Consider the following 25,215-nt stretch of genomic DNA (forward strand, 5'->3'; position numbering starts at 1 on the left):
GTTGTTGTTGTTGTTGTTGTTGACTTTTTCGCGTCATTTGGAGAGTTCGTTGGAGCCCACAACGGAAGCATCACACGCATACAACGACACACACACAGCCGATCACTGACGCACACCAGTGAAGACGCGCACCCGCACTCAACAACAGAGCCACTGGAAAGGGGAGAGAGAGAGAGAGCACAGCTACTCATCAGTCCACCATTACTGCGGCCCTCCGCCCCACTTTGACATCTTCCTCGGTATGTGTGTATGTGTGCCACAACAGCCTCACCTCACGCCCGCCCTGCGCCTGAGAGAGATGCGGTCTCTGCCACTTGCTCCATTAAGCTGAGAGGCGGATCGCCTCGCTCCATCACGGAGCGTAGCCCACCTCCTCAGCCAGCCGCAGAGCGACTCGAAGCTCCCGCTCCGACTCCCGTAGACGCTTGCGGTACTTTTCGTACGCCTCGATCTTGAGCTGATCGACCGTCTTTGAGGGTACGGGCGCCGCGGTGATGGACTTTGTATGGGTCGAGGAACTGTCCGAGACAGGCGACGACACGCGACGCGGACTGCCAGTACCTGCACGTATGACAGCAAGGTGGTTCCCTGCGTCTGCATGACCACTTGCCGCTGACAACGGAGAACACAGCTGCTGCCTGTACCGCTCGTAAGCCTCCCGAATTTCGACCTCCATGTTCTCGGGAGTGCCGGTCGGCTGTTGCTGAGCCGGGGCTTCCTCACCCGTAGGCGAGTAGTCATTCGCTGCAGCATCTGTTGTTGCTGCTGCTCCGGCATCTTCCTCGTGAACCTGCGGTGCTGCTGCGTCGTTGCCGCCGCGCATCTGCATGATGTTCGCCCTGCAGTACGGACACGTTGAGTGGCCTTCCAACCACCGCTCAAGGCAGTCGATGTGGTAGCAGTGACCGCACGGCAGCCGCTTCGTACCACCCCCGGGCATCATGTCCTCGTAGCAGATGGTACACCGCGCGTCGCGCGCCAGATCCTCGGCGGTGGCGTCCGGCATGTTGTTCCGCACCCGCCGCGCCAGGACGAGGAACTCGGCTAGCCCGGATGCCTTCTCGAAGATCCGCAGTACGTGCCCCACGAACCCGCGCAGGAGCAGCAGCGGTAGCGCCGAATTGTAGAAAATATATGCATATACGCCGACGAACAACAGGGACTCCGCAATGCTCGTGAGGGCGTCCGCCACAAACGACAGCAGTGTGTGCTGACCACGAAGGACGAGCAGGCTGACGAAGTGCACGGTGCTGCGCAGAGATGAGCTCAGCAGCAGCATGTAGATGAGGATCATGGAGTAGTGCATCGACGCCTTCTCATCGATCAACTCCGGCCGTGTCTTGATCATCCACGTCAGTAGCCCAACGTCGCAGATGATCGCGAAGCACAGGTACGCCGGTATGCGCGTCGCGGACGACCACGTCATCTGCGCCGTCGAGAGGGTTGTGACTCTCTCCGACGCAAGCTTGTGCAGCCCACGCCACGCGAGCGTGAAAAGGAAAAAGAGGCTTGTGGCGCTCATGATCGGCTGGTCCATGTACAGTGGCACCACGATGCACTCCACCATGTAGAGCGTGAAGGAGGTAAGCAGCGCCGTCTCCTCCGACGCGTTCAGTTGCCCAAAGAAGCAGAACTGCAGCGTCATCCACATCACGACGGTAACGGCGATGGCGGTGTTGACGATGACCAAACGGAAAGAGGACGAGTTTGCCAAGGCAACCATCGCCGAGTAGAACTCTCGATACGTGTTGGCGTAGTCTGCCAAAAACAAGAAGCACGCGAGGAAGGAGGCGACCACGTAGGCCACAACCGATCTACGAGCCACCATGGGGACCTCCGTGATAGCCGCCGGTGCGACTCGAAAGGATGAGAGAAGCAGTGAAAAGATACGGTGACGGGGCACCGAGATGTGTGCCGCACACGAGGAACCTATGTGCGTGCAAGCGAAGTTGTGGGTGGGTCTGTCGGGGTGTAGGTCCGACTGAAACAGAGGAGCACTTTGTGCCCTTCGCCAGTGTAAGGGGCGTGCAAGAGGGTTGGGGACGGAGAGAGGCTAGCAAGAGAATGCATCATCACAGAGGGCATCGTCATCACTGGCGACGAGGCAGCCCAGTGGCCTACAGCCAGACGCGACGGGGCGGTGGGCGAATGTGGCTCCCCCACTCGCAGATGGCTTACGTGATGCCGTGCACAGCGCGATGCGGCGCAGCAAAACACAAACGCCGGCGTGCCTTCCCCATTTCGGCTGCCTGCGAAGTGCCTTATTGGCGCACAGACAGCGCATCTGGCGCGCTTCCACTGCGTGTTGCGCTTATTGGAAAAGACGCGGCGTGTATTTACGAGGGCTCTACCGCCGCCACCACCACCACGGCAGCCCCACCATCCGCAAAGGAGTCGGTTGCACGAGAAGAGGCGCCCGCGGCGGTGAGGCTGCTAAGTAGCCTGGGGAAACACAGAGAGCGGGCAGGAAACACACGATCGAGGCTGCGGCGAGAGTCATTAGCCTGAGCATCAAGCGCAGGAGTGGCCCGGAAGAAGACTCGCCATCGTCCCGGCAGCCTCGTTGCCAGACTGAGTCCACCTGTGTGTGTGTGTGTGGAGGGAGAGTCAAAGGGGTTGTTCACCGAGACGAGTAGAACCCCTGCCTTTCTGTCCCCAGCCGCAAAGAGAGCCGCCGACTGAGGTAAGACCATTACGAAGTGGTGAGATCACCTCGTGCACTATCGATGGCGTCACGACGACAGAAAACGACGCACCTCGTCGAGGTCTTGCCTCATGCGATGCTGCTGCTCCGCCTCGGCGCTTAGGCGGCTGGCGGCGTCTGTCACCTCTGTCGGCAGACCCGCTTCGCGGCCGATTGCCACCCCGAAGCTCGACGGCGTGACACCGCGGCACGGCGTATACGTGAAGATCAAGGACGGCTTCGTACCATGCTCAGTAGGCGAACTTGTATCCGACTCCTTGAAGCCCATGTAGTAGCACGTCACATCGCGAGCTTCGTCGACGCTTGCCCCCTTCTCTCCTTCCCCGCCGCCGGTGGTTCCCTGCGCTACGTACGGATCACACAGATAGCAGTAGTGAGTCACGAACAAGGTGGTGGCCCGACGGTCTAGCAGGTACTCCAGCGTAGCGGCGGCAACAGCGGCACCGTCGAAACTGCTTGTGCCGCGCCCCAGCTCGTCCATCAACACCAACGAGTGGGGCAGCTGCGGGGCGCGTAGGATGCGACTCGTTTCGTCCATCTCGGACAGAAAGGTGGAGGCGCCTTCGATGATGGAGTCGCTGGCGCCCATGCGGCAATACACGCCCTCGAACACCGGCAGCTCCGCTGCGTCCGCTGGCACTCCGCAGCCCATTTGGGCCAATACGACAAACGTACCGACCATGCGCATGAGAGCGGACTTGCCGCCCATGTTTGGGCCGGTCAGAAGCCACGCGCCGCCTACGCGCAGTTGCACATCGCAGCTGACGTAGCCGTGGGGGAGAAGCCGGTCGAGGATGGGGTGGCGGCCCTGCGAAATGGTGAGCGCCACGGGCGACGACACAGACGTGGAAGACAACGGCGCACACGCTGGTAGCGCCACGAGTGCTGGCATCACGTATCCTGGATGCTGGGATACCACAGCCAGGGAGCGGAGGGCGTCCAGTGACGCGACGGCCTCCACCACACCTGCCAGCACCCGCATCACTTCTGCGTCAGCGACAGTGTCACGCTGATGCTGCTTCCAAGCCGCGGCGGCCGCAAGCGACAACCGCTCCGCCGCCGCTGTCAGGGCCGTGTGCTGCTCCGTGATGATCGGCGTGTGGTAGCGCACGTTCGTCTTCGTACGCGTATGCACCAGCCAGTCCGACGGCACGTGCGCGCACTTTCCGGCTGGCACGTCAAGCACGAAAGGAGTCCCGCAGATGGTACGATACTCGAGTCCCGGCAAGTTCAGCGCCTTTCGCGCTGCCTCGAGCTCCGCTTGCAGGGCAGTCTCCGCCGCCTGCCTCGCCTTCAGATGTGGCAGTAACGCGTCCGGCACGGCGCATCCTCCCTCTGTGAAGAACTCTAGCGGTGTCGTCGCGGCGGTGCGCAGCAGCGCAGCATGTCCCTCGAGTAATCGGGTCACCGCCGCGCCATGCACAGCGGCCAACAACTGAGCTAGAAGAGGTGGCGGTCGGCTGCTGCTGAGGTCGACATCGCTTTCCCCGTTGCACAGCTGCGCTGCCAGTACTGACGCGCTCCTCAGCATGTGCAGCAGGCGCACAAACTCTACAACCTGACAGCGCTCCGCATACAGTTTGCTCACGACAGCCTCAACATCCCCCAGCCGCGCACACTCGCGAAGGAGGTCCTCGACCTGGCCGTTGTCTTTGTGGCCCATGAGGTAGACCAGTACTTCCTGCCGAGCGACAATAGAGCTGCGCTCGCACAGAGGCGCAGCGAGCCACCGGCGCAGACACCGCGACCCGCACGGTGTGATGCTGTGGTCGAGCAGCCCAATCAAAGAGCCGCGGAGTCCCACACTACTGTGAAACACGTCCAACGCGCGGAGCGTCGGACCGGGAAGGTGTAGGCAGTGGAGAGACGAGCCTGTGCTCGCGTAGTTATGCGCTGGAGACGACGCCGCTGCCGCTTCTTCGTTTTCGCAGAGAGACTCCGCAGCTAAGCCTCCGCGCGCGCACAGTAGCCCGTACACCTGGTCCAGCCTGTACGGCTTCAGGTACGCCTCGATGGCAGCGTCGATGCTCTGCCCAGCGGCATAGACGTAGCCGGAGACACTGACATCCTTACCATCTTCTTCCCCATTTGCTGTTGGACCGAAGTTGAGTGGCAGTCCGTGGTGCAGAACCGTCGCGTACACCTCCGGCAAGGCCTTCAAGAAGCTCGCTGTTGTGCGTTGCGACGACACATCGCGGCTGCCGCACTCTTTCGATGGGGGCTGTGCTGTCAGCACAATCACCTCAGCGATGTCGTACCGCTGAGTGACATCCTCCAGCTCGATAGCGCCTCGAACGTCGAAGCGCAGGCACCGCTGCGTCACGAAACTCACCAACACCACGGACAACAGCGGCCGCGCTCTTGTGGACGCGTCGCCAGCGCCGTTGGTACCATTCCTACTACAGCAGCGGCCAGCGTCTACGAAACACAGGAAGAGCTCAGAGGTGCCTGAATCTGACGAAGGAGACGCATGCGGTTCTGGCCAGCCGATGGCATTGCCATTCCCCTCTTCGGCTTCTGCTCCGGCGTAGCTCTCCTCTACTGCGGTTTTGGAGGCGTCCCCAGGGCTGCTGCCGCTACCACCGCTGTTGCTAACGCGCTCTGTGGGGAGGAGGGTACCACGGCTGTACAACTGCGACACACTGCGGGTGAAGAGGCCACTCTTGAGCCCGTCAGCTGCCCGCATAGCGGCTGACTCCTGGTCCGCAACGCCGACATGGTAGCCCATCGCCACGAGCCGGTGCACGTACAGGTCCAAGCGAGTGTATGGGAAACTGCTGTACTCGAAGGGCTGCCCTGGAATGCACATGATGCCGACGCGGCGGCTGACGGCACGGCTGTCGGAGCCATAGAATTTCACGCGATAACCGCAAGCGACCATCAAGATCACATGTGGTGAGATGGATTCCTTCAGCGCCACAACCTGCTGCTCGAGTGGGGTCAGGCTGACGCCCTCTGTTTCCCCCTTTACCGCTGATCGACAGCACAGCACCTCGATAGCGTGTGCGACGTCCACCTGATCCTCCTGCCGCCCACGCTTGCTCATTGGTCGTTATGTGAAGCACACGAAATGCCTTCGCAGGCACCGATGCCCGAGATGGTGAGCAATAAACTTGGCGGGGCGGGGGGGGGGGGCAAAGACGTACAGCAGTGCCGCGGGTGAATGGTGAAATGGAGGAGGAGAGAGACGAGCTAGGCGACTGGGTTCCTCCTCCACTTTTGCTTCTCTTGTGTTGCCCCACGCAGGCGACGTCACACTGCGCTGCGAGGGAATGCGTGTCTCTATGGTGTATCTTCTGGGTAACTGGCCTGGGCGTCGTTCGCTCTACGTTAGTGCAATTTCCCCACTCATGTGTGAGAGAGGGCGCGGAGTACGTATGAGAGCCTTGGGGTGAGGCAAGGAGGAGTGGGGGAAGAAGGCAATCCAAGAGAGGAGGGTGCGAAGGGGAAGAGGGGATGAATGAATGGAGCCGCTGAGTCTGTCTGTGTGGGGGGGGGGGGAGCAGGTTGTTGAGCGGCCAACGGGAAGCACGGAAGTATCCACGCATGGAGGCTGTCGTACCTGCCCTCCTCTTCGTTGTTGTCGACACACACGCACTCGCGCGCGCAGGGAGTGACACCCTTCACTTGAGCTTTTTTCTACGCACTATTCACAGCAAGGCGTCCCCCCCCCCCTCCACAGGAACTGAAGGGTTTACACCAACACACTGGATCACACGTGTACCCACACCTACACACATCTACACACAAAGGCTAGCAGCTACCTTCAAGAGGATCAAGAGGTTCGGCGGTCAAGCACATTGTTAGAGGAGATGAACAGCGGAAGGAGGAGGTGGTGATGGCCGAATACAGCCTTTAGCGGCACACACTTTCAGCAGGCAAACACACGAAGATAATGAACAGCTAAGGGGAGAAGGAGCAGCAGGGCGAGTGCCAGATGAATCCCGAAGCAGAAACATGAGGGAAGGTGGAGATGCAAGCGTACTGGCGGCACGCTGCCGCTCAAATAATGAAATAAGCACTTCCGTTCCTCCGCCACCGTGAGAGGGAGTGAAAGAGAGGGGGGGGGGGGGAAGCGTTACACCGAGGTCGTGGGTGAGTGAGTGAGCATATTTGTCTTGATCGAGCCGACATCTGAGGGGTGTGTGCTATCGCACCGCTCATACTGAGGCCATACCAACAAGAGAGAGCGTGTGTCAGGCAAGAGCATCGATAGGCGTATGTGCGTTGTATCCGTGCAGGAACGAGAGCGAGGAGCTACGCTGCCTGTCCGGCTTCCTGTCTCACCTCGTGTCGCTAATCGTGTCCCTTGTCGGTGAGCATACGAGACCACGGCTGGGCCCGTCTGCGAGGTTTTCGCCGAACTTCATGTAACAGCCTGTGGATCATCTGTGGCAGGAAGGCCATGCAGCCATGGAGTTCCGCGCTGGCTGCATGACTGTGTGAGTACCCCTTACGGAAAGTAGTGAGGTCCGAAGTGCTGCCCGCATGAAGGGCAATCGGAGCTGCAGCAGAGAAAGTAAAGACCCCCAATGCACAGCGCAACGCTCGAAGCACCGCTGCATCTATGTTGTCGGCGGGGCCATGTCCCCAGCGCGTGCCCGTAGTTGCAACTTGCTGTGTCGCCCGGTTCACGCACGCGGCCCCTCATCCGTCCAAATGCCGCGTCAGTGCAGAGGTTGCGCACCGTGCCGGCTGTCGTCGTTGGCATGATGCGCCGTGGTGTATTGGATGAGGCCCATGTATGCCATTCGCCCAGCTCGCATTGCGCACGCGCAGACAGCGATGAGCCATGCAGAAGGCCATGCGACCACCTGGAGAATAGCCGCCCTGCCCCTTTGAGAAGTCACCAAAATTGGCGAGTCGGAGTCATAGCGACTCGGGGCCCTAAACCACAGTTGTCACAAGCGGTCGAGCTGCACCGCTGTCAGGCTTCGAGCCGATTCCGCGCGGAGTTTCCTGAAGATGCTCTCTCCAAGATAGAGAGTTTTGCCTTCAGGTCGTAAGCGACCCCTGCAAGCGTATACGTGAGGGGGCTACTTCGGCTTTGTTTGTGCTGAGAGTGACGTTGAACGGGTCTGCCGCCTGAATCGCCGACACTGCTGCCTCCTTCAGTGCTCGACGCGTGCCTGCAAGTTGTGTGCTGACCATCCACACATTAACTTGCACGCTCGTTGCTGGTTTCGTGCAGCGTGGGGGGGGTTGAGCCAGCCATTGGCTCTGTCACCATGTATGTCACTTCAGGGTCGCGCTTCGCTACATTCACATGACTCTCAGCTGATCCACCAGACTGCCACCGGGGTGGAGCACGGATAGAGGTCTCAGCTCCGCAGGCTTGGGCGCCTATTAAAACCAACGTTTTCAGGTCTGTCACCTAACCCACGTCGCACAGGACGTTCTGCCCCGGCGAGCAGCCCAACTGGAGGTCCGATTTGCGTCCTCTTGAGGTGACATGATCAATTGTTTCCTGATCGGGCCTGGCTTCTTTCCCATCATGGAGAGGGCGGTGCCGACCATGCCAGCTGCGGGAATCGCAGCATTCTGCGATGCCTGCTGCCTCAAGCACTGCGACGTCTTCCTCCGGCATGGTCACCGGGCTCAGTGAGGCGGACAAGTCGCGCGGGTACGTGTGCGCCAGTCTCTACAGCTCCTTCATCCTGCGCCACGAAGGCTACAGCCACATACAAAGTGTTCTTCTCTGGCATAGTTCCTCAAGACTGCGAGAAAGATGGAGTTGGATCGATGGAATCTGGCATAACGCATTGGCGTGCACTCACAATTTTTCCGCAAGGACTGGTGCACTCGCTTGTCGCCTTAGGAAGGAGAGGAGGTAAGGAGGGTAGAGCGTGAGCTAACCGTCAGCATTAGCTGTTCTCTGCACGCCCACTCACATGCTCACGAGGGCAATAACAACAACGAGAGAGAGAGACATGAACGGAGAAAGGGGCACCAAAAATCTTCAAGAACCCAGTGTAGTGGTATCAGCAGGTCTGCAAGGGAGGGCTGGGAAGATCAGCAGCAAATGGTATCACGCCCGCTCTCTACCCCGCCACACCGCCACTTCAACCTCCTCCCATCCCATGCGTGATGGACACGCACCTCCGCTTTAGGTCCGCATGACGCCGGCGAAGTTTTTCTTCTCTAGCATATACGCCTTGAATACCTTGTCCACTACCAAGTGATGCCGGCGATTGATGCGACGGTCCTCGGAGAGCATGTCGAGAAGCTCCTCACTCACGTACACGTCGGTGCTGGGCCGTACGTGCCCGCATGACTTCTCTTGCGTAGGTAAGGAGTTGTTCACACAAGGTGCTTGCCTCGTGCCAGGAAGCGTGTGTGTTGCCTCACCGCGACTGTCGGTGGGCGGTGTATTGTCCAGCGGTGTCGATGGCATTTGCGTAAAGGTGCCACACTAGCTCTTCTTCACAGAGAGGACTCTGCGCCGGCGAGGGAAGGGAAGAGGGAGTGTGGAGGGGGAGGGGAAGCGTGTGAGGGCTGTTGCTGCGACGTCCACTACCTGCAGAAGCAACAACAACCGCATGAAGAGACGGAAAAAGAGGGAGGAGAATAATATATGTGTGTAGAGGACATATGGTGCCTTCAGGTCGGCATTGTTTTCTACCTTAGGTGCGGCTTAGTCCAGCAGGAATGCCCTACACTTGTAGGCGAGAGCTGAAAGGGAACAGAGACGGATGCATGACGTACAGGTAGACGGCAAACGGGGGGGTGGTGGTGGCGCTTTCGACGTGTAGTGCACGTGCTGACCTCCCGCTGCGTGGCATACGGTATCGATCTCTTTTTGCTCGCGACATGAATGGGCAACGACGTCAGCGTGAGTAAAGTCAATCGACACTTCTTCTGCCGCTTGCGCACCGCAACCGACTGCGCCTCTTGTCTCTTTTCCCTGACGCGTTCACCACGATTTTGACTGCTCCCGGTTAAAGACATGCGCGCGTATGATCGGGGTGCTATACCCTTAGGATGGAGGGCGGGCCAGTCGTGATGATGGTGAACGTGGCGCTGATGGACTAGTATTAGAAACAGGCTAAGGAGAGGAAAAGATCAACCACACATTCAGCCACACCTCCGGCAGTCACGCCGCGCTGCAGACGAGGAAACCACCGCTGCGCGCGTGGTCTTTCTCCCTCTCTACCGAGTCGCTTCAGAGGCTTTTCTTCCACACAGAATGGGCGAGAGCAAAGGGGGTGGCTACCCAGCCCGTGTCTCCTTGTGGTGTCGCTGCTACTTCTTCGCAGGCGCCGGCTCGGCCACGGTGGCCTTGTCCTTGTCCTCGCGCAGGCCCAGGACTCGATTCATGACGAGGTGGTCGGCCGTGGTATCGGGGTCGACGACAAAGTACCCGAAGCGCTCCACCTGAATGGACTCGAAGTGCTTTAAACCCTTGATGCCTTCCTCAGCGTACCCGTGCGACACCACTTCGCTCTTCTCGTCGATGAATTTGAGAAAGTCAGGGTCGATAGCGGCACAATCGTCCCTGAGAAGCGCCGTGTACAAGCGCACCTCCACCGGTGTGCACGCTGTCGCGCTCACCCAGGAGATATTCGTCTTTGGCTTGTCCTTGCGCTCAAAGTCAATGTCCACGTGAATCACCGTCGGCCGTCCCTCGGCGTCCACCTCGAAGCCGTTGCACACCACATTACCCGAGTACTTGAGGCCTACCACACGCGGGCCTGGGGCCAGTCCGTAGAACTTCTTGTTGTTGTCCTCTGTGTGGAAGTCGCTGCGGTCAACGTAGAACGTATCGGTGAATGACATGGTGCGGTTGCCAAGCTCCGGCTTGCGCGGGTGGTTCGGGCATTCGAAGGTTCGCTCGCCCTTCCAGTTGTCCACCACTACCTTAATTGGGTCAATGACCATAAGCCGGCGCTCGCAGTGCTCGTCAAGGTCCTCACGCAGGGTATTCTCCAGCATACTGAGCTGAATCACATTCATGGAGCGGGTGATACCAACCAGCTCGCAGAAGCGGTTAATTGCGGCTGGGGTGTACCCGCGGCGACGCATCCCGGCAAGGGTGAGCAGGCGGGGATCGTCGAAGCCGCGAACAATGCCACCGCGCACCAGCACGTTGATCTTGCGCTTCGAGAGTAACGAGCCCGTAACGTTGAGGCGGCTGAACTCCCAGACGTGAGGGCGCCACAGGTTGAGCTCGCTCAGCAGCCAGAAGTAGCTCTCGCGGCGTGTCTCGAATTCCAGCGTGCACAGACTGTAGTCGATGTCCTCGAGCGAGTCGATGAGGCAGTGGGTGAAGTCGTAGCTTGGGTAGATGCACCACTTGTCGTGGATGTGCGGGTGCTCGACGTACTTGACGCGGTACGCAATGAAGTCACGCATGTTCGGGTTGTCGCTCTTCATATCAGCCTTCACGCGAAGCGTCGCCTCGCCCTCGGCGTAGCGGCCCTGGCGCATGCGATTGAAAAGCAACAGATTCTCCTCGACGCTGCGGTTGCGCCACGGGCTGTCCTCACGCTGCTCCCGCTGCTGCTTCAGTTCGTCTGGCGTGCTGTGATCGACGTAAGCCTTGCCCTTCTTGATGAGCTGCACGGCGAAGGCGTGCAACTGGTCGAAATAGTCGGAGGAGAAGGTGACCCAGTCCGGCTTCCACCCCATCCACTCCACCATCTCCATGATGGCGTCAATGTAGATCTGTTCCTCCGCCTCGGGGTTCGTGTCGTCGTAGCGCAGGTAGCACTTGCCCCCGTGCGCGCGTGCACTGCCAAAGTTGAGGTTCATGCTCTTGGCATGGCCGATATGCAGAAAGCCATTCGGCTCGGGAGGGAAGCGGAAGTACGGCTTCCCTCCGGTGACCGCATCGTGCGCCGCGAGCAGCTCGGGCGTGTTCCGGCACCCCGGGACAGGACGCCCGCTCTGCAGGACCGACAGGTCACGCTTCGTCTCCACCTCTACCTCCGCGGCTGCTGGTGCAGCCATCTTTGCCAATCGCGGGAGAAATCGGCGGAACGTTGTCTTGGTGAGTGTTTTGAAGGGGTAGTATGTTCTGTATGAGCGTGTTGATGGATGCGTGTGCTTCAGCAGCCATAGGCGCGGTGCCGCGGATGATTCTGCTCCGTGCATGTGAATGAACGTACAATGCCGAAAAGAAAAGCGGTGAGAGGGGCGTGTGTGTGCGAGAAGAGAACATTAAGGCGCGGGACGACATGTATGGTGGCAGGGAAGACGAGGTGACATGGGTAGGCCACAGCACAACTCAGCATCGAGGTAGTTTGATGCCATTTGCCGCCAGCTAGTTTCGTGCCACATCGCACAGGTGCTGTGGTGGTTTATTGATTTAGCGCCGTGTTTATCTGTACGGTTTGAATAGCACTGCTGCACGGAGTACACCGCGGAGGTGTCCTGCGGCACACCACCATCAAGGCAGCACACGAAAAGAGCGCGAAAGGAAGAAGTGCCAGAGTTGAGCAAAGGGCACTCCGCACGAGTGTGTGGACACGCACACGCACATCCACACACACCACGACTTTTTTCGTTCACTCACTCTCTCTGTCTTGAGGCGATCTCAAGCACACATGCAGCAACCGTGCACGCGACAGAGACAAGGACAAGAAAAAAAGCAACCCAAACGCGTGCCACATGGCACCGCTGTTGAAGGGTGAGAGAAGAGGGAAAGCTCCATCTTTGCTGTAGGAATACTCTGCTGTTTTCCCCCTTTGTTTCTTTACTCCACTGTTATACACGTTCTGTAGAGACGGGCACGTACACACAATTGAAAGGCACTGGTATTCACCGCCCCTCACCCGATCGGCCCCTCCAAGTCATTTGAGGCTGCTCGTTCATCCATGGGCAAGTTCCTGGGTGTGTGTGCAACGTGAGTTGAAAGCTTCCATCTCCTTCTTTTCCTCTATCCTTTCTCCTTTTCCCTCTCTTCACACCTCCCAGCCCCCCGTTGGGTTTAGAGGAGGGTGGGGGGAGGGGCGTCTATCGCACACTTTCTCCCAAGGATGAGTATCCACCCCCCTCAACCCCCTTTTGCAGTGGCCACGCGCTCTGTCTGGCGACTCCCCTGCCCACTCGGGAAGGATACCTGACAGAGCATAGAAATACAGAGGCGGCAGCAAGGTGTCATGCTGCGCTAGGGCTGACAGAGAGAGAGAGATGGAGAGACTATGACGAAGCGAGGTCAAAGGAGAGTAAAGGGAAAGAGAAAGGGAAGATGGTTTTCTATGTCTATGGGTATCGGGGGGGGGGGGGGGGGAGGACTGGTGGTGGAAACGGGGGCGAGTGGGTAAGGAGGTGAAGGGGATAGGAGGATGGGCGATGGCGGCGCGGTGGAGAGACGAAGCGCGCACACGCAGCGCAGCCAAGAAGAGAAACTAAAAAAGAGTACGAGAGCTCGGCGAGGGGAGGGGGCAGCACGTGTGGAAGCATCACCCACCGACCCCACTCACTACGAGAAGTACCTTCGTAGCACATCCTTCCCTCACCACTTCGTTCTTATCCATTCATACGTCGCTTTCACTCCGCATCGTCCACCTTGGGCGCTAGGTAGTAGCGGAGATAACCGACGTTGTCGATGCCGTACTCCACCATGCACGGACTATCCTTGGCGAACTTGAGTGTGACACGCTCGCTGAGCGTTGAGCCTTTGGCAAAGATGCCCATGAAACGGAGAGCAAAAGATAGCGTGATGGGCTCCTCTAACGTCACCTCGACCCCGATAGCGCCGTTGCCGCCCTCCGCTTTGTTGTACTTGCGGGAGATGGGTCCGTCGTCGTTCTCGTCCCGGGTCTCCGCCTTCACCTCAGACTTCACCTCCGATTTGGCGCTGCGGTCCGACACGCCGGCGGCCTGAAGGAATGTGTAGCCCTGGCCAACATCACCCGAGGAGCTGAACTTCACTCCCTCCTTGCTGATGGCGATGGTGACAGTGTCACCGAAGACCTGCATATCGCGCACAATCTTCGAAAACTCGGAGGAGTTGAGTGTGACGGTGCTGCGGTAGTCCATCTCAGGAATGCCCATCGACTCCGCCTCAATTTCGAGCAGCTTCAGCTGGTACTCGCATTTGCGCGTCTTCTCTGGGTTCTCAGAGGTAAGGGTGACCACGTCTGAGTCATCGTCGTGTCGCAGGCTGAGGCTGTCGTTGCTGTCGACGATCTTCAGCACCTTGGCGAGGGAGGCGAGGTTGAGGCCAAGGATAATGTTGCGCTCGCACTGGTACTTGACAAAGCAATCGTCGCGCAGCAACATGTGCACAAGGGCGACGTGGCTGGAGTCCATGGCCTGGATGGACAAACCGCCTGGGTTGCAGTCGAAGTTCGCCTCATTCACCAGCCCGTTGATGCATTCGATCAAGCGCTTCCATAGGCTGGCGTACTGGACCTGAGCTTCGAGCATGGTGGCGAAAAGTGGCGGGGTGTTGTTTGCGAGATGATGTCCTATGCTGTATGAGACACAGACGCTGAGGTGCGGGCAGATGATATGCGTGTGTGCGGGAATGGGCGTATGTGTATGGCGGACTGGCGTGGGTTTGCGGATCCCCATGCGATTTGTTCGTGTTCGGGGGCGGCGACGGTGGTGGTGCCAACATTGAGGAGGTGAGGAAGAGACGCGCGGAGGACGAACGAGTGAGGCAAGAGGCGGTAGATGTGCGCGCGGTGCATCCAGCGATACATGGGCATACGCACACGAGAAGAGAAGGGCGAGTGGGCGGTCGAAAGGGCTGTGCGTGTGAAGCGATGACGGCGTGATTAGGCAAAATAGACAAAAGAGTCCAGGGCGCCTTTAGAGAAGTGCCGCCTATCACCCCCGCGAGGGACTCCTTTTGCTTGACTAATGTGGTGCTGACGGAGGTAGCAGGACGTGAGGGGACATCGGCCTCGCGTGGCTGCACATGTGCGTTACCATGCGGCCTTAACAGGCAGCAGCAACCGCACATCAGCGTGTTTCGAGAGAGAGAGAGAGACACACACACACAGTTAAGACAAAATGAAAAACAGAAAGGGGACCGTCTTGAAGCGTCGCCGTCGAGGGTTGTTTTGCTGTTGACTGTGTGCTGTACTTTGCTGAGCTTTCAGAGAGACAGAGAGCGCAAGAGGTGCAGACCAATTTTTCACTGTAAAGAGCTCTATGCAGGCGACGTCATGCCACACAGACGTGGCAGTGAGGAAAGCCTCCATGCTCTGCTTCCTCTGGGTGATTTCAGGCTGGGGACTTGACGAGCAGGCCGCTTGGGTCTTCGCGCACCGTAAGCGGGCAGACGCTCAGCGGGGCATAGCGCTCCCAGAACGCCTCTACCGCAGCGGCGCGTTCGTCGCCGAGCACTAGGGCGAATACCGCGTCATAGCCGCCAGCGCCAGGACAGCCCACCGCGAACACACCTGGCAGTGCCGCTGTGTCGTCCAACAGGCCGCTCAGCTCCGACGGCTCCACCTTCACCTCGGCGGCTATACCTATGTCCCGCAGGAGGGCACGGCTGCGTGCGGCACAGCGGGACGCCTCGACGATGCACTGAGCCGACCCGTTGTCTGTCTCAAGCAGTGGCAGCGAGGGCACCTGCTGGAGCGCCGTCATGGCAGCCACGTAGACGTCCGGCTTCGCTGCCGCATCGTCGATCATGCGACGAAGAGCGGCGATGTACGCCTCGTTATTGTGGCGCAGCTGCTCCCAAAGGTTATCTGGAGTATCAGCGACAGAGTTGCGCCACGCCATGATCTTTTCGACCATGCCAGGAGTGCTGGAGCCGCCCTGGTGCACGTCTCCGAGGATTAGCTTCACTCCAGGGGGCAGGCGGAACGACTCGTGTGGCACCCACACCTCTCCCATGTTCACACACCGTGTTAGCGCCTCTACCTGCACCGAGGTCGGCTGCTGAGCACTGTCCATCATCATCGACACGCGGTTCGCAGGAAAGCGGCGGTAGGCGCACGTGCCGTAGACAGCGGTGTACACATCGAAGCCGCTGCCGATCTTGCCCTGTGTGATACTGTGGGCAATCTGGGCGATGCGATGAATGTACTCGTGTGAGCACCCGTCTGCATTAAAGTGGTAGCAGAGGCACGCCACGATGCTGGTCGTCATGGCCGAGGAGGAGCCCAAGCCAGTCTTGGAGACGGCACCGACCAGCGGCAGGTGGGGTGGAAGGGCGCGCAGGTTGGCCACGCTCACGTCCTTCCCTTGGCTCTCTAAATAGTTGCGTTGACTGTAGAAGTCATTGTCAGCCAGGAGCTCCATCCAAACCTCACCGTCGGTGTTGCTGCCCAGAGACTGGGCGGCCGCCACAGAGTACAGGACGGCGTAGAAGATAAAAGAGCTCCCTGGGCCCTCCGTCTGCTTCACCGCGACGGTGCCAGGCGTTAACGTGCTGGCAACGAAGCAGAACGACTGATGGAGCTGCGGTGAGCTCACGTGCACCGTCGTTTGCCCGGAAGTGTCGGCCGCGGCTGGCTGCGCCTTGACGATGCGTGTCGTGAAGCGCGCGTTCACACCGATTGAGATGCCGACATTGGCCGGGGTGCAGGACTCCACAATAAGGTAGCCACCGAGGATGAGAACCTTGCCGGGTGAGGACACCTCCATCGCAGATAAGCTTCAAGCTGGGAGGTGTAGAGAGCGAAAGCAAAGAGGAGAGAAAAGAGTGACAGAGAAGAGGGGCGTTACGCAGCGAGGGATGAGAGGAGGCTGTGGCGGTGGTGAGCCATCTAAGTTGCTCGCAGAGAGAAACAACAGCCTTGCATACGTACAGAGTGAACGAAGGATGACGGCGCACGAGCAGCCAATACAAGATGCAGTGTGTGTGTGTGTGGGTGGGTGGGTGGGTGTCGGTCCGATAGGTGAGTGTCCGAGAGGAGTGTTTAGCCATGGAAGGGCAATAGAGGCATGCAAGCAACACAGGAAAGAGAGCAATGATTGAAGCGCATGTGTGCTGAAGAGCCGGAGATGAGGCTGAGAAGTCAACCTCCCCCCCCCGCACACGCAGAGGACGGTAGAGGGAAAGGGGGAAGAGAGTCAGGGTGATTTATGGTGGTAAAGATCTTAGCAGGGGACGGTACCTGGGCTGAGCTGCACTGCATTGGCGGATTGATTTGACAGGCTCCTTTGGGTATCGCAGTGCGCGCTATCGTCTGCGGCAGACGGCGGCGCAGGGAATCTGAATGCGGGGTGCCCCCACCATACTGCAGGAGGAGAGGCGTTGTCGTAGGAGAGAGGAACGAGATGAAGGGTGTCTTCGCAACGGTAGTGCGGCGCGTGTACCCAAGAAGGTATACACTCAGAAGAGAACGAGGGGTGCTAAAACAAAGAGCTGAGACACGTAAGTTGTGTGGTACCGCCGAGGCTCCTACAACACCAGCGACGCTGTGGAAGTCGTGCCATTCGAACGCGGGACACCACCACCACCAAGGGGCTTGGACGGTGCCCAGACGCACGCATCTAAGTACGGACAAATGCACATCAACGCGCTCAGCATCTCTGACCTCGCCATCCCCCCCTCCCGGGTACCGAGGGAAGGAGGAGATGGGGAAGAGAGGCAAAAGAAGCAACGCATCGTTGTACGGCAACGGCCAGTTTCGCTCACAAGTGCAGAGACACAGTGCAATTTAATCGAAGATCAGCGATGAAGGCCCCACAGAGAGAAATGAAGAGAGGGAGAAAAGGGTGAGTGTGGCTGCACCCCTACTTCCCTCCCCATCGTCTATCCCACTCCTTCCCTGGCTCAATGCTGGGATTCAAGCTCCTTGAGTAGTTCCGGGTCCACAACGACAGTACGCTTCTTGCGGCGCGCCACAGTCATCTCCTCCTCTGTCGGTGGTTCGGTCATCACCACCGCTTCGCCGTTCTCCTGCACCGCGCCGCCCTCGAGGTTGATCTGGTGAAGACGGTAGAGGTAGTAGGAGGCGCACAGCGCGAATGTCCCGGCACAGAAGAAAAACACAAGGAAGAAGACGTGCCCGCTGCGGCTCGTGCAGCACCACGAGACGCAGTCCGAGGCGCTAGGGTCCAGCAGAGTGCACATGCCATTCGCCATGCACGGCTCCCGTGCGCACTCGGCGCGCAGAGAGCCGTAGCCCCCGCACTTGGCTGTGCAAGACATGCTCCCACCTCGTGTGTGCGTGCAGTTGGGTAAGGCACTGCGATGCGGCGAACCAAAAGAAAGGAGGGAGGGAGACTAGCGGTGGTAGTGGTCGGCGTCGTCCCACTGTTGCCTGGAGGAGTAGGCGAGCGATTCAGTGCGCGTGCTGTGGATGACGTAGGACAGTCGCGTCTCCCAGAGGGGCCCACACCCACGGAAACGAAGGCCGACATTGCGAAGCTCACAGTGGTTGTGGGTGAGAGGAGGCACAGAGGGAGACATACACGAAGAGAAAGAGAGGGGGAGATCAAAGTGCGTGAGAAAGTTGCACATCAACATGGTGAGAGAGCGATGGTCTGCGGGAGAAGCGTGTGTTGTCACGTCACTAACAGAATTGAGCAACGGCTCAAACACCTTCCCTCCCTCAGATCCGGCCGGCTAGTGCAGCGCTAAGAATTGCGACAACGCCCTGTCATGCAAAGGTGGATAGGAGCGGAAAAGAGAGGCGTTCTGGTGGAAAGGCGAGATAACTCATCATCCGCCTCGCTCCCGTCCACCTCTTGTAGAACGAATTCTTAAGTGCCGGCGCCGATAACATGTTCCACAAGCCCATCAGGCGGCTGCCGTGGGTCACATACGACGAGAGAAACCGCCTCTCCGGAAGACTGATTCTGTTGGCGGCTGGTCTAACGCAGCTGCTCGCGCTGCTCACCCTCTCTTCCTTTCTTTTCGCCGAGCCTCTTATATCCATTAATCTTCACTCGGAATTACAGAGAAGGGAAACACCGCTTCAGGACTGCGTAGCCGCGTGCCCACACATAACGCAAGGCTCCCCATACGCGTGTTAGCCAAGGAATCTTCTTGTTCATAACAGCGCCACAGGAGTAGTGAGGGGAGGGTCAAGTGCACCACTTGATACAGCAGGGGTTAACTCCACACACAGAGAGACGCAGTGGCAGACGAGAACCACTGACAGTAGCAAAGCGGTGAGGCACACAGGCGAAAGTGGACCAGCATCCCAGTAGAGGAGAGAGGAGTGGAGGCGTCGCGCCTGATTTAGTTTTTGTGGCGGCATTGCGGTGCCCCTCTGTGCAGCCACTGCCCTCCGTGCCTGCCTCTTCTCCCAGCCCGACTCTGGCGAAGAATCGCACAGAAGACTGCGGCCCTTTGGCCTCTGTTAGGACGTGACACAAAAACAAACGAGAGAAAATATCGTTAGCGTTTCCTCGACCAGCTGCACTAAAGGACTGCTGTTGCACTTTTACACAAGCGGCGACACGCACACCGCGCCGCGACACAGGTCGATCATCCTCGTGCAGTAGGCGGCGGCCTTGCACAGCAGTCTTAGCTCGAGTGAAATCACAAAGAAAGGAAATACCAACACATGCAAAACACGCGAAGCTATCAGCGCCTCTGACACGCACGCAGGCAAGAAAAGCCCCATTACAGCAAGCGCTCGATCTCGAGCTTCACTCCCTGCACCTTCGCCGCGACAGGGCTGTTCTCACCCTGAAGGATGGCTAGCGCCACGACATTGCGAGAAACCTGGGAGGCGCGGCCAAGCGCCGTCTTGGACGGCACAAAGACGTACGGGACATTCTTGTCTTCGCACAGGAGGGGTAGGTGAAGGAGGATCTCAATCGGGTTTGTGTCACCCGCCAACACTATCAGGTCCGCAATGCCGCGATTCAAGGCCTTGGTGGCCTCGTTGGCGCCTTTCTTCACCATCTTGGCATTGCTAGCCTCCTGCACGAGATCGAGGATGCTCTGGCTTAGGCGATCCGTCGCAAGGGGGAAGGCCTTCTCGCTGATTTCTCCAGTCATTTCTCGTGTTGGGCAGCGTTAAGAACGAGTGGGAATCCCTGCAAAAGAGTCGTAGTGAAAGTGCACTTGTGCGTGTGTTTGTCTAACTTCTTAATGGCTGAAACGAAGGGCAGCGCAGATGCGTGTCCGCGTGTCGGAGGTGGATGGGGTGCAAACCCAACGCGCACGCGTTGCCCCAGTGTAGTCCACGTAGGGCAGGAGAAGGTGAGAGGAGGGGGGGGGAAGGGCACACCGACAGACCGTAGAAAATATTGGAGAGGGATGCCAGAGGGCGAGAGAAGCGAAGGGAGGGGGAGTCACAACAAGGTGGCGGGGGTAGAGAGAGTGGGTGAGTTGAAGAGGCTGAGTCAAGGGAGAAACACAAAGGTGAACGCATTTTGATGGGAATTGGCCGCAGAACAGTTCTCCTGCTCGGTGCCTTCAAGATGCGTCTTAGAGCTGCTTGGGGCACTACACAAAGCGTTTGCCTTCCAAAATTTCTTCTCACGGGTGGTGTGGCTGCTCCCTCGTTGCACCACCAGTGGCCCGCTGCAGACGTGCTCACAGGACCCTCAAAGGGGAGATGCTGCCGCAGCCAAAGACCCAGGAGAGAAACTCGAAAAGAACTGGACTCACTCTCACTCAGCTTCTTCAGCGATGACCGTGGCAGGGGGACGAGTCTCCAGATATACCACGGTGTGTGCAGCATCCTTCTACTTCCTCTTCTTCGATATGCCTCGGGGTCTAATGTACCAACCTACCACATCATTTGCTGTTTAGCAGCACTTTTTCACATTCCGCTCCCTCCCTCTCACGCTCTCCCTCCGCTATGATATTCTGCGCACGCAACTTGTTTCTTGCTTCGCTAAGAACACCACTGCTGCATCGACATCGCACGGGTGCACACACACACACACAGGGAGGGGGACGGAGAGGGAGTGAGGGGAGGAGAGAGGTGTCACACCGACGTCCTACACTACGTGGAAGCACAACGAAGTGCCATCAAGCAGTGATCTGGAGAGAGACGGGCAAAAGAGGATAGATGAGAAGCGACGCCGTGGGAGTGGGAGACCGAGGGGAAGGCGAAGAGAGAGGCTGGAGTTGTACATCAGGTGGGGGGAAGACGAGAAAATGGCGCCACACAGTAGACAGCAAGGGGGAGGGGGAAGAGAAAGGAGAGGTCTTGTGGTACAAGGCAACATCAACGCACGCAGAGGAGCGCACAAAACACGAGAGAAAACGAGCGAGGCGTCGTCGAAATGGTGCGTAGCGGCAAACAGAGACGTAAAGAGGCGCAGCGAGTATGCGTGCCTTCGCCAAGAAAGGGAGATAGTAAAAGAACGCACGCGTCCGACGTCTACCTTGTGCGAGTGACAGAGGGTGAGAAAGAGGTAAGACAGACAGGAGCTGTGGGAGACACACGCAATGGTAAGGGCAGAGCATCCAGTGTTGCGCTGGGCAGTACACATACACACCTCAAGAACCAAGCCCCTACCCGTCACTCGTCCAACCGGAAAACACCTAGCTTTATAACAGACATTACACCGCTTACTCTGGTGATGGGGGAGGGGAGGGAGGGGGGGGGAGGGATCTAAATCCGCGAGATTTCTACGGCATTTGCGCAGTGGCCCAACATCCACCCCCAACCCCACTGCACAGTTTCGACGTCAGCTCATGCAAACAGCAAGAGGGGGAAAAAAGCAAAAGAGAAAGATGAAGAGGGAGTGAGTGAAAGAGAGTAGAGGGGAGAGGGGGGGGGAGGCTTAGAAAACTGACAAGATAAAATGATAAAAAATAGGCAAACACGTGTGCCAGCTACCCACCTTCTCGCAAAGACATACATACACACATGGCTCGTGCATCCTTCACCTATGCACAGCTGTTCCGGGGGGTCAAGAGGTGAAGACACCCATTCTGCATCCAGGAGACACACTAGGCCACAAAGGCGATAGGCAGAGGCAACGTAACTTCACAGGGAAGAGCAACGTGATGAGAGAAGGCAACGACAAGCGCAGAGAGGGGGTCTTTCACGACTGTTTACCGCAAGGGAGTGAGGGAGAAGAGGGGAGTAGACGAATATAAAGAGAAAGTATACATCTTTACACACACACACACACAAACAACAGCGGCCACAAAAGACAGCAAGAGGAACGGCGGATTAACAACGCAGCACCAGCCGAAAGCGCAACACAGAAGGACAGCAGAGGAACACTTGCATAGGAAAAGAGAGGCACACTCATCATTCAACATCTGCTAGGCTGAGCATTTGATCGGAAGCATACAATCGATGCATAAGCGTCAGCCGGAACACATCCTCACAAGCATACGAGTGACACCACTATGATACACCTCAGGCACGGTCGACAGTCCTCTGTTACTCCAAGCATGCGCTTTGCAGTAATGCTTGAAGTCTGCAGCGCAGATGCCACCTACACTACTACCAGGACGAAAAACATCGTAGCCACCGTCGATTGCATGCATGTCTATCCGAAAGACCTTGGACACGATCAGCAACGGCACCCACGCCTTAAACTCCTACAGATACCGCCGACACGCGGCGGCCGTCCAGGATATCTTGCCACTTCGCACGGTTGGAGGTTACCGTGTCAACACACCACTGCATTCCATGAAAGAAGCTGCCCACAATGTCCCGGAAGAACTTGCCAGCTACAAAGTCGATGAAGCCAATCTGCCCACGTGCCAGCTCGGTGTTCTTCGACCGGTCAAACATCGGCAACACCTCCACGCCCTTCTCTTTCTCCATGTCACCCTGGCGGTAGAATTCCTCCGTCACAGCCATCGCCCACATGCGCGACGTCTCAAACGGCTTCGTCACATTCGACACGTCACCGGCCTTAATCAGCGTCTGCAACACCAGGCGACGATGGGCCTCATTACTGCAGTCGTAGTTGCCCTTCGCCATATCGTCGAACACCTTCAGCAAGTCACCGTGACGAGCCATATCAGTGGCCAGCACACAGTCAATCAGGGAGCGGTACGCGTACGCGACGTCGTCCCCGCCCAGCCCCTCGAACACGTCCGCGGTGGGGTCGGACAGTATTTCGATGGCGAGGCTGCAGTGATGCACCTCCAGCACGGAGTTGTTCCCGCTCGCGCTGGACAGAATACCCAGCGGCGAGTCCGTCTTCAGGTAGAAGCTGTTGTTCACACCCATGTGGTCGAGGTCGTGCACCAGTGCAGTTATGAGCAGCACGTAGCAATCCAGCTCCATCAGGAACTCCGACGCCTTGCCAATGTACAGGTATGTGTGCAGCGTCTGGCACACATCCACGACGTGGTAGAAGTTGTGGTACGGCACACGACGGTACCTACGGCGGCACTGCAGGATGAAGTTCAGCAGCGTCTGCTCACGGCAGCCAAACTTCTCCGGCAGGCCAGTGTTCCACAGCAGATTGTACGCAACACCGGCAGCCGCATCCATTGGCTCGCTGCACCTCTCGCGCACTTCAAACAGGTTGAAGTTCGGCGAAGCGAAGTCATATGCACTCCCGAAGTCGATCGACATCACCGCCTCACGCTCCTCCGGCGTCACTTCAATCACATTCACTCCCTTTAGACCACGAAGCGCTGAAACGCTGTTGCGATGCAGGCCCAAGTTCATTGCCTCACGGCCTGCGTTCACGGCGAACTCCAGTAGATGGCTGTTGTTGATCGAGATACCGGCAAACAGTGAGAACACCTTGAATGTCTCTTGATCCACGGATGTGAAGCAGGACACACTACCATCGTCGCTGAGCTTGTTAACGAGCTGCACCACGGCAAGCACCTCGCCATTCAGCATGATTGGCTCGCACAGAATGGACTGAGTACGGTAGCCCAGCTGCCGGTCCACAGCGCTGTTGAAGCGCGAGTCGGCGTACGCATCCATGATGTTCTCACCAACGCCGGACTCGGCAACAGTGCCGGCAATGCCTTGCCCGCACGGAAATCGGATCTCGTTCGCGCTGTCGGCCATCTTGCTGTATAGCTCGTTGCGCTCCTTATCCAGCAGAAACATCGAAGACCGATCCGCGTTCAGCAGCTTCTTCGCACCGTGCAGCACGTGCCGCACAATGCTGTTCACGTCGCGGATGTCCGTGTTCGACAGCACCGTCACAACGTCCAGGATCGCGTCGCCCTTCTTCTTCTCCGCCAGCAGCGTCTCGTTGATGCGGCAGTTGCGCAGCGACGCGGCAGCAAACATGGAGAACGTCTCAAACAGCTCCTCGTCGCGCTGTCCAAACACCCGTGGCAGCCGCTGCCCGCTCTCTGTCACCATGTCCAGCTTGTTGATCAGCTGAGCAACGGCAACGATCGTGCCCTCGAACGCGATCGGCAGGCACAGAATCGTGCGTGTATGGTAGCCAGTCACCTTGTCCACAGACCGGTTGAACCGCTCGTCCTCGTACGCGTTCGGGATGTTCACCACAGCACCCGACTCCGCAACGTAGCCTGCGATGCCTGTCCCAGCAGGCACCACCACAACGTTGCCGTCCTCAAAGTGCGCCTTCAGACTGCCGTCCGCCTTCACCAGGAAAATGCTGCACCGGTCGCTCTCCGTCAGCGTCTTCGCCGTGTTGATGATGGACTGCACCAACACCGACTCCTCCAGCGTGTCGCGCGCAAGCCGTGTCGCCATGTTTACCATGGCTTCCACTTTGTTCACCTCACACTTCTTGAGGCAGACATTGATGGTGTTGCGAACCGCAATGGTGATGATCCGGAGCAGTAGTTGGGTCATGGCGGTCTTTTCCCTCGGGATGCAGCCACTAGGCGCCTCCACGCACCCAACCAGCTCAGAAGAAAACCTAAGGGGGATATAGAGGGTGTTTGCAATGGTCATCATGTTACAGCCCTGGGCACACTTGCCCAGGGACGTGACGTTGTCGACAAGGGCGGCAACGGCGTTGACTGGGTCCCAAAGGATATTGTCGTTCGCGTTCATCATGTAGGTTCGAACATTGCGCGAGCCAGTAACGCTAGAGAAGCACTCGTTGATTGCTGCGAATAATGCTGTTGGCTCCTTGGTGCAGTCACAGCACTCCTCCACAAGCGCGACAATGTCGTCTTGTAGGTTGTGCTGTATGTCGGTCGTATCGAGGCTGTTCAGGAAGTCATCGGTGAGCTGTTGCTGCGAAGCCGAGCCATTTGCAGCGGACCCTTGCGCAGTATCAGGGAACGCAGTGCGCAGGGCCTGAATTGCCTTCAGCTCCGTGGTGGAAAAGGAAGTGCCGGTCCGTCGGTAGCGCGCCAAGATCGACTGGCACAGAGCGACTGTTTCACATAGGTGACCGGAGCCGGCTGCGCTGCTGAAGGGCGCCACGGGGGAGTGGAACGGCTGATACATCAGTGTACCACGCCACTGTCACGTAACAACGATAGCCAGCGGCGAAGCAAAGGGCCCAAAGAGGCTGTGCGGTTGCTGTCTGCTGTCGTTTGCGGCTTTCCTTATTAGTGTGTTATAGTGGAGAACGAAAACGAGAGCAAAAGTAGGAAAGCGGATGGGAGAGCGATGGGGCCCCTGTACGGCCACGCGTGCATGTGCGGTTGTGCGCGCCCAAAGTGCTCAAGTGCAACTCCTCCTGTAGGCCGCCTTTTTGAATAAGTGTAAATATCGGTGAAGCTGCTTAGGTGTTGCTGTTGAGCGGCTTTTGGTGATGGT

At 58.2% G+C, this 25,215-nt stretch overlaps 9 protein-coding genes across 9 annotated transcripts; all 9 read right to left on the reverse strand.

The window, feature by feature from the left end:
- Window positions 1-352: 352 nt before the first annotated feature.
- On the reverse strand, window positions 353-1,828 carry LBRM_15_1410 (conserved hypothetical protein; the record flags this gene model as incomplete). The annotated part of the gene is made up of 1 exon (XM_001563538.2): window positions 353-1,828. One exon carries the CDS (start codon window positions 1,826-1,828, stop codon window positions 353-355), a length of 1,476 nt encoding a protein of 491 aa, XP_001563588.2.
- A 904-nt stretch (window positions 1,829-2,732) lies between these two features.
- LBRM_15_1420 (putative mismatch repair protein MSH3) lies at window positions 2,733-5,750 on the reverse strand (the record flags this gene model as incomplete). The annotated part of the gene is made up of 1 exon (XM_001563539.1): window positions 2,733-5,750. The coding sequence occupies one exon, from the start codon at window positions 5,748-5,750 to the stop codon at window positions 2,733-2,735; it is 3,018 nt and encodes a 1,005-aa protein (XP_001563589.1).
- A 3,060-nt stretch (window positions 5,751-8,810) lies between these two features.
- Window positions 8,811-9,098, reverse strand: LBRM_15_0141_1 (conserved hypothetical protein; the record flags this gene model as incomplete). Its single annotated transcript, XM_003722923.1, has 1 exon — window positions 8,811-9,098. One exon carries the CDS (start codon window positions 9,096-9,098, stop codon window positions 8,811-8,813), a length of 288 nt encoding a protein of 95 aa, XP_003722971.1.
- An 848-nt stretch (window positions 9,099-9,946) lies between these two features.
- On the reverse strand, window positions 9,947-11,797 carry LBRM_15_1430 (putative glutaminyl-tRNA synthetase; the record flags this gene model as incomplete). The annotated part of the gene is made up of 1 exon (XM_001563540.1): window positions 9,947-11,797. One exon carries the CDS (start codon window positions 11,795-11,797, stop codon window positions 9,947-9,949), a length of 1,851 nt encoding a protein of 616 aa, XP_001563590.1.
- Window positions 11,798-13,195: 1,398 nt separating this feature from the next.
- Window positions 13,196-14,224, reverse strand: LBRM_15_1440 (putative proliferative cell nuclear antigen (PCNA); the record flags this gene model as incomplete). Its single annotated transcript, XM_001563541.1, has 1 exon — window positions 13,196-14,224. The coding sequence occupies one exon, from the start codon at window positions 14,222-14,224 to the stop codon at window positions 13,196-13,198; it is 1,029 nt and encodes a 342-aa protein (XP_001563591.1).
- A 657-nt stretch (window positions 14,225-14,881) lies between these two features.
- Window positions 14,882-16,258, reverse strand: LBRM_15_1450 (putative phosphomevalonate kinase protein; the record flags this gene model as incomplete). Its single annotated transcript, XM_001563542.1, has 1 exon — window positions 14,882-16,258. The coding sequence occupies one exon, from the start codon at window positions 16,256-16,258 to the stop codon at window positions 14,882-14,884; it is 1,377 nt and encodes a 458-aa protein (XP_001563592.1).
- Window positions 16,259-17,393: 1,135 nt separating this feature from the next.
- LBRM_15_1460 (conserved hypothetical protein) lies at window positions 17,394-17,771 on the reverse strand (the record flags this gene model as incomplete). The annotated part of the gene is made up of 1 exon (XM_001563543.1): window positions 17,394-17,771. The coding sequence occupies one exon, from the start codon at window positions 17,769-17,771 to the stop codon at window positions 17,394-17,396; it is 378 nt and encodes a 125-aa protein (XP_001563593.1).
- Window positions 17,772-19,193: 1,422 nt separating this feature from the next.
- Window positions 19,194-19,574, reverse strand: LBRM_15_1470 (putative ribosomal protein S6; the record flags this gene model as incomplete). The annotated part of the gene is made up of 1 exon (XM_001563544.1): window positions 19,194-19,574. One exon carries the CDS (start codon window positions 19,572-19,574, stop codon window positions 19,194-19,196), a length of 381 nt encoding a protein of 126 aa, XP_001563594.1.
- A 2,506-nt stretch (window positions 19,575-22,080) lies between these two features.
- LBRM_15_1480 (putative cAMP specific phosphodiesterase) lies at window positions 22,081-24,900 on the reverse strand (the record flags this gene model as incomplete). Its single annotated transcript, XM_001563545.1, has 1 exon — window positions 22,081-24,900. The coding sequence occupies one exon, from the start codon at window positions 24,898-24,900 to the stop codon at window positions 22,081-22,083; it is 2,820 nt and encodes a 939-aa protein (XP_001563595.1).
- Between the last annotated feature and the right edge of the window lie 315 nt (window positions 24,901-25,215).

Source organism: Leishmania braziliensis, chromosome 15, assembly GCF_000002845.2.
Source record: "Leishmania braziliensis MHOM/BR/75/M2904 complete genome, chromosome 15".
In the NCBI taxonomy this organism is placed as follows: Eukaryota; Euglenozoa; class Kinetoplastea; order Trypanosomatida; family Trypanosomatidae; genus Leishmania; species Leishmania braziliensis.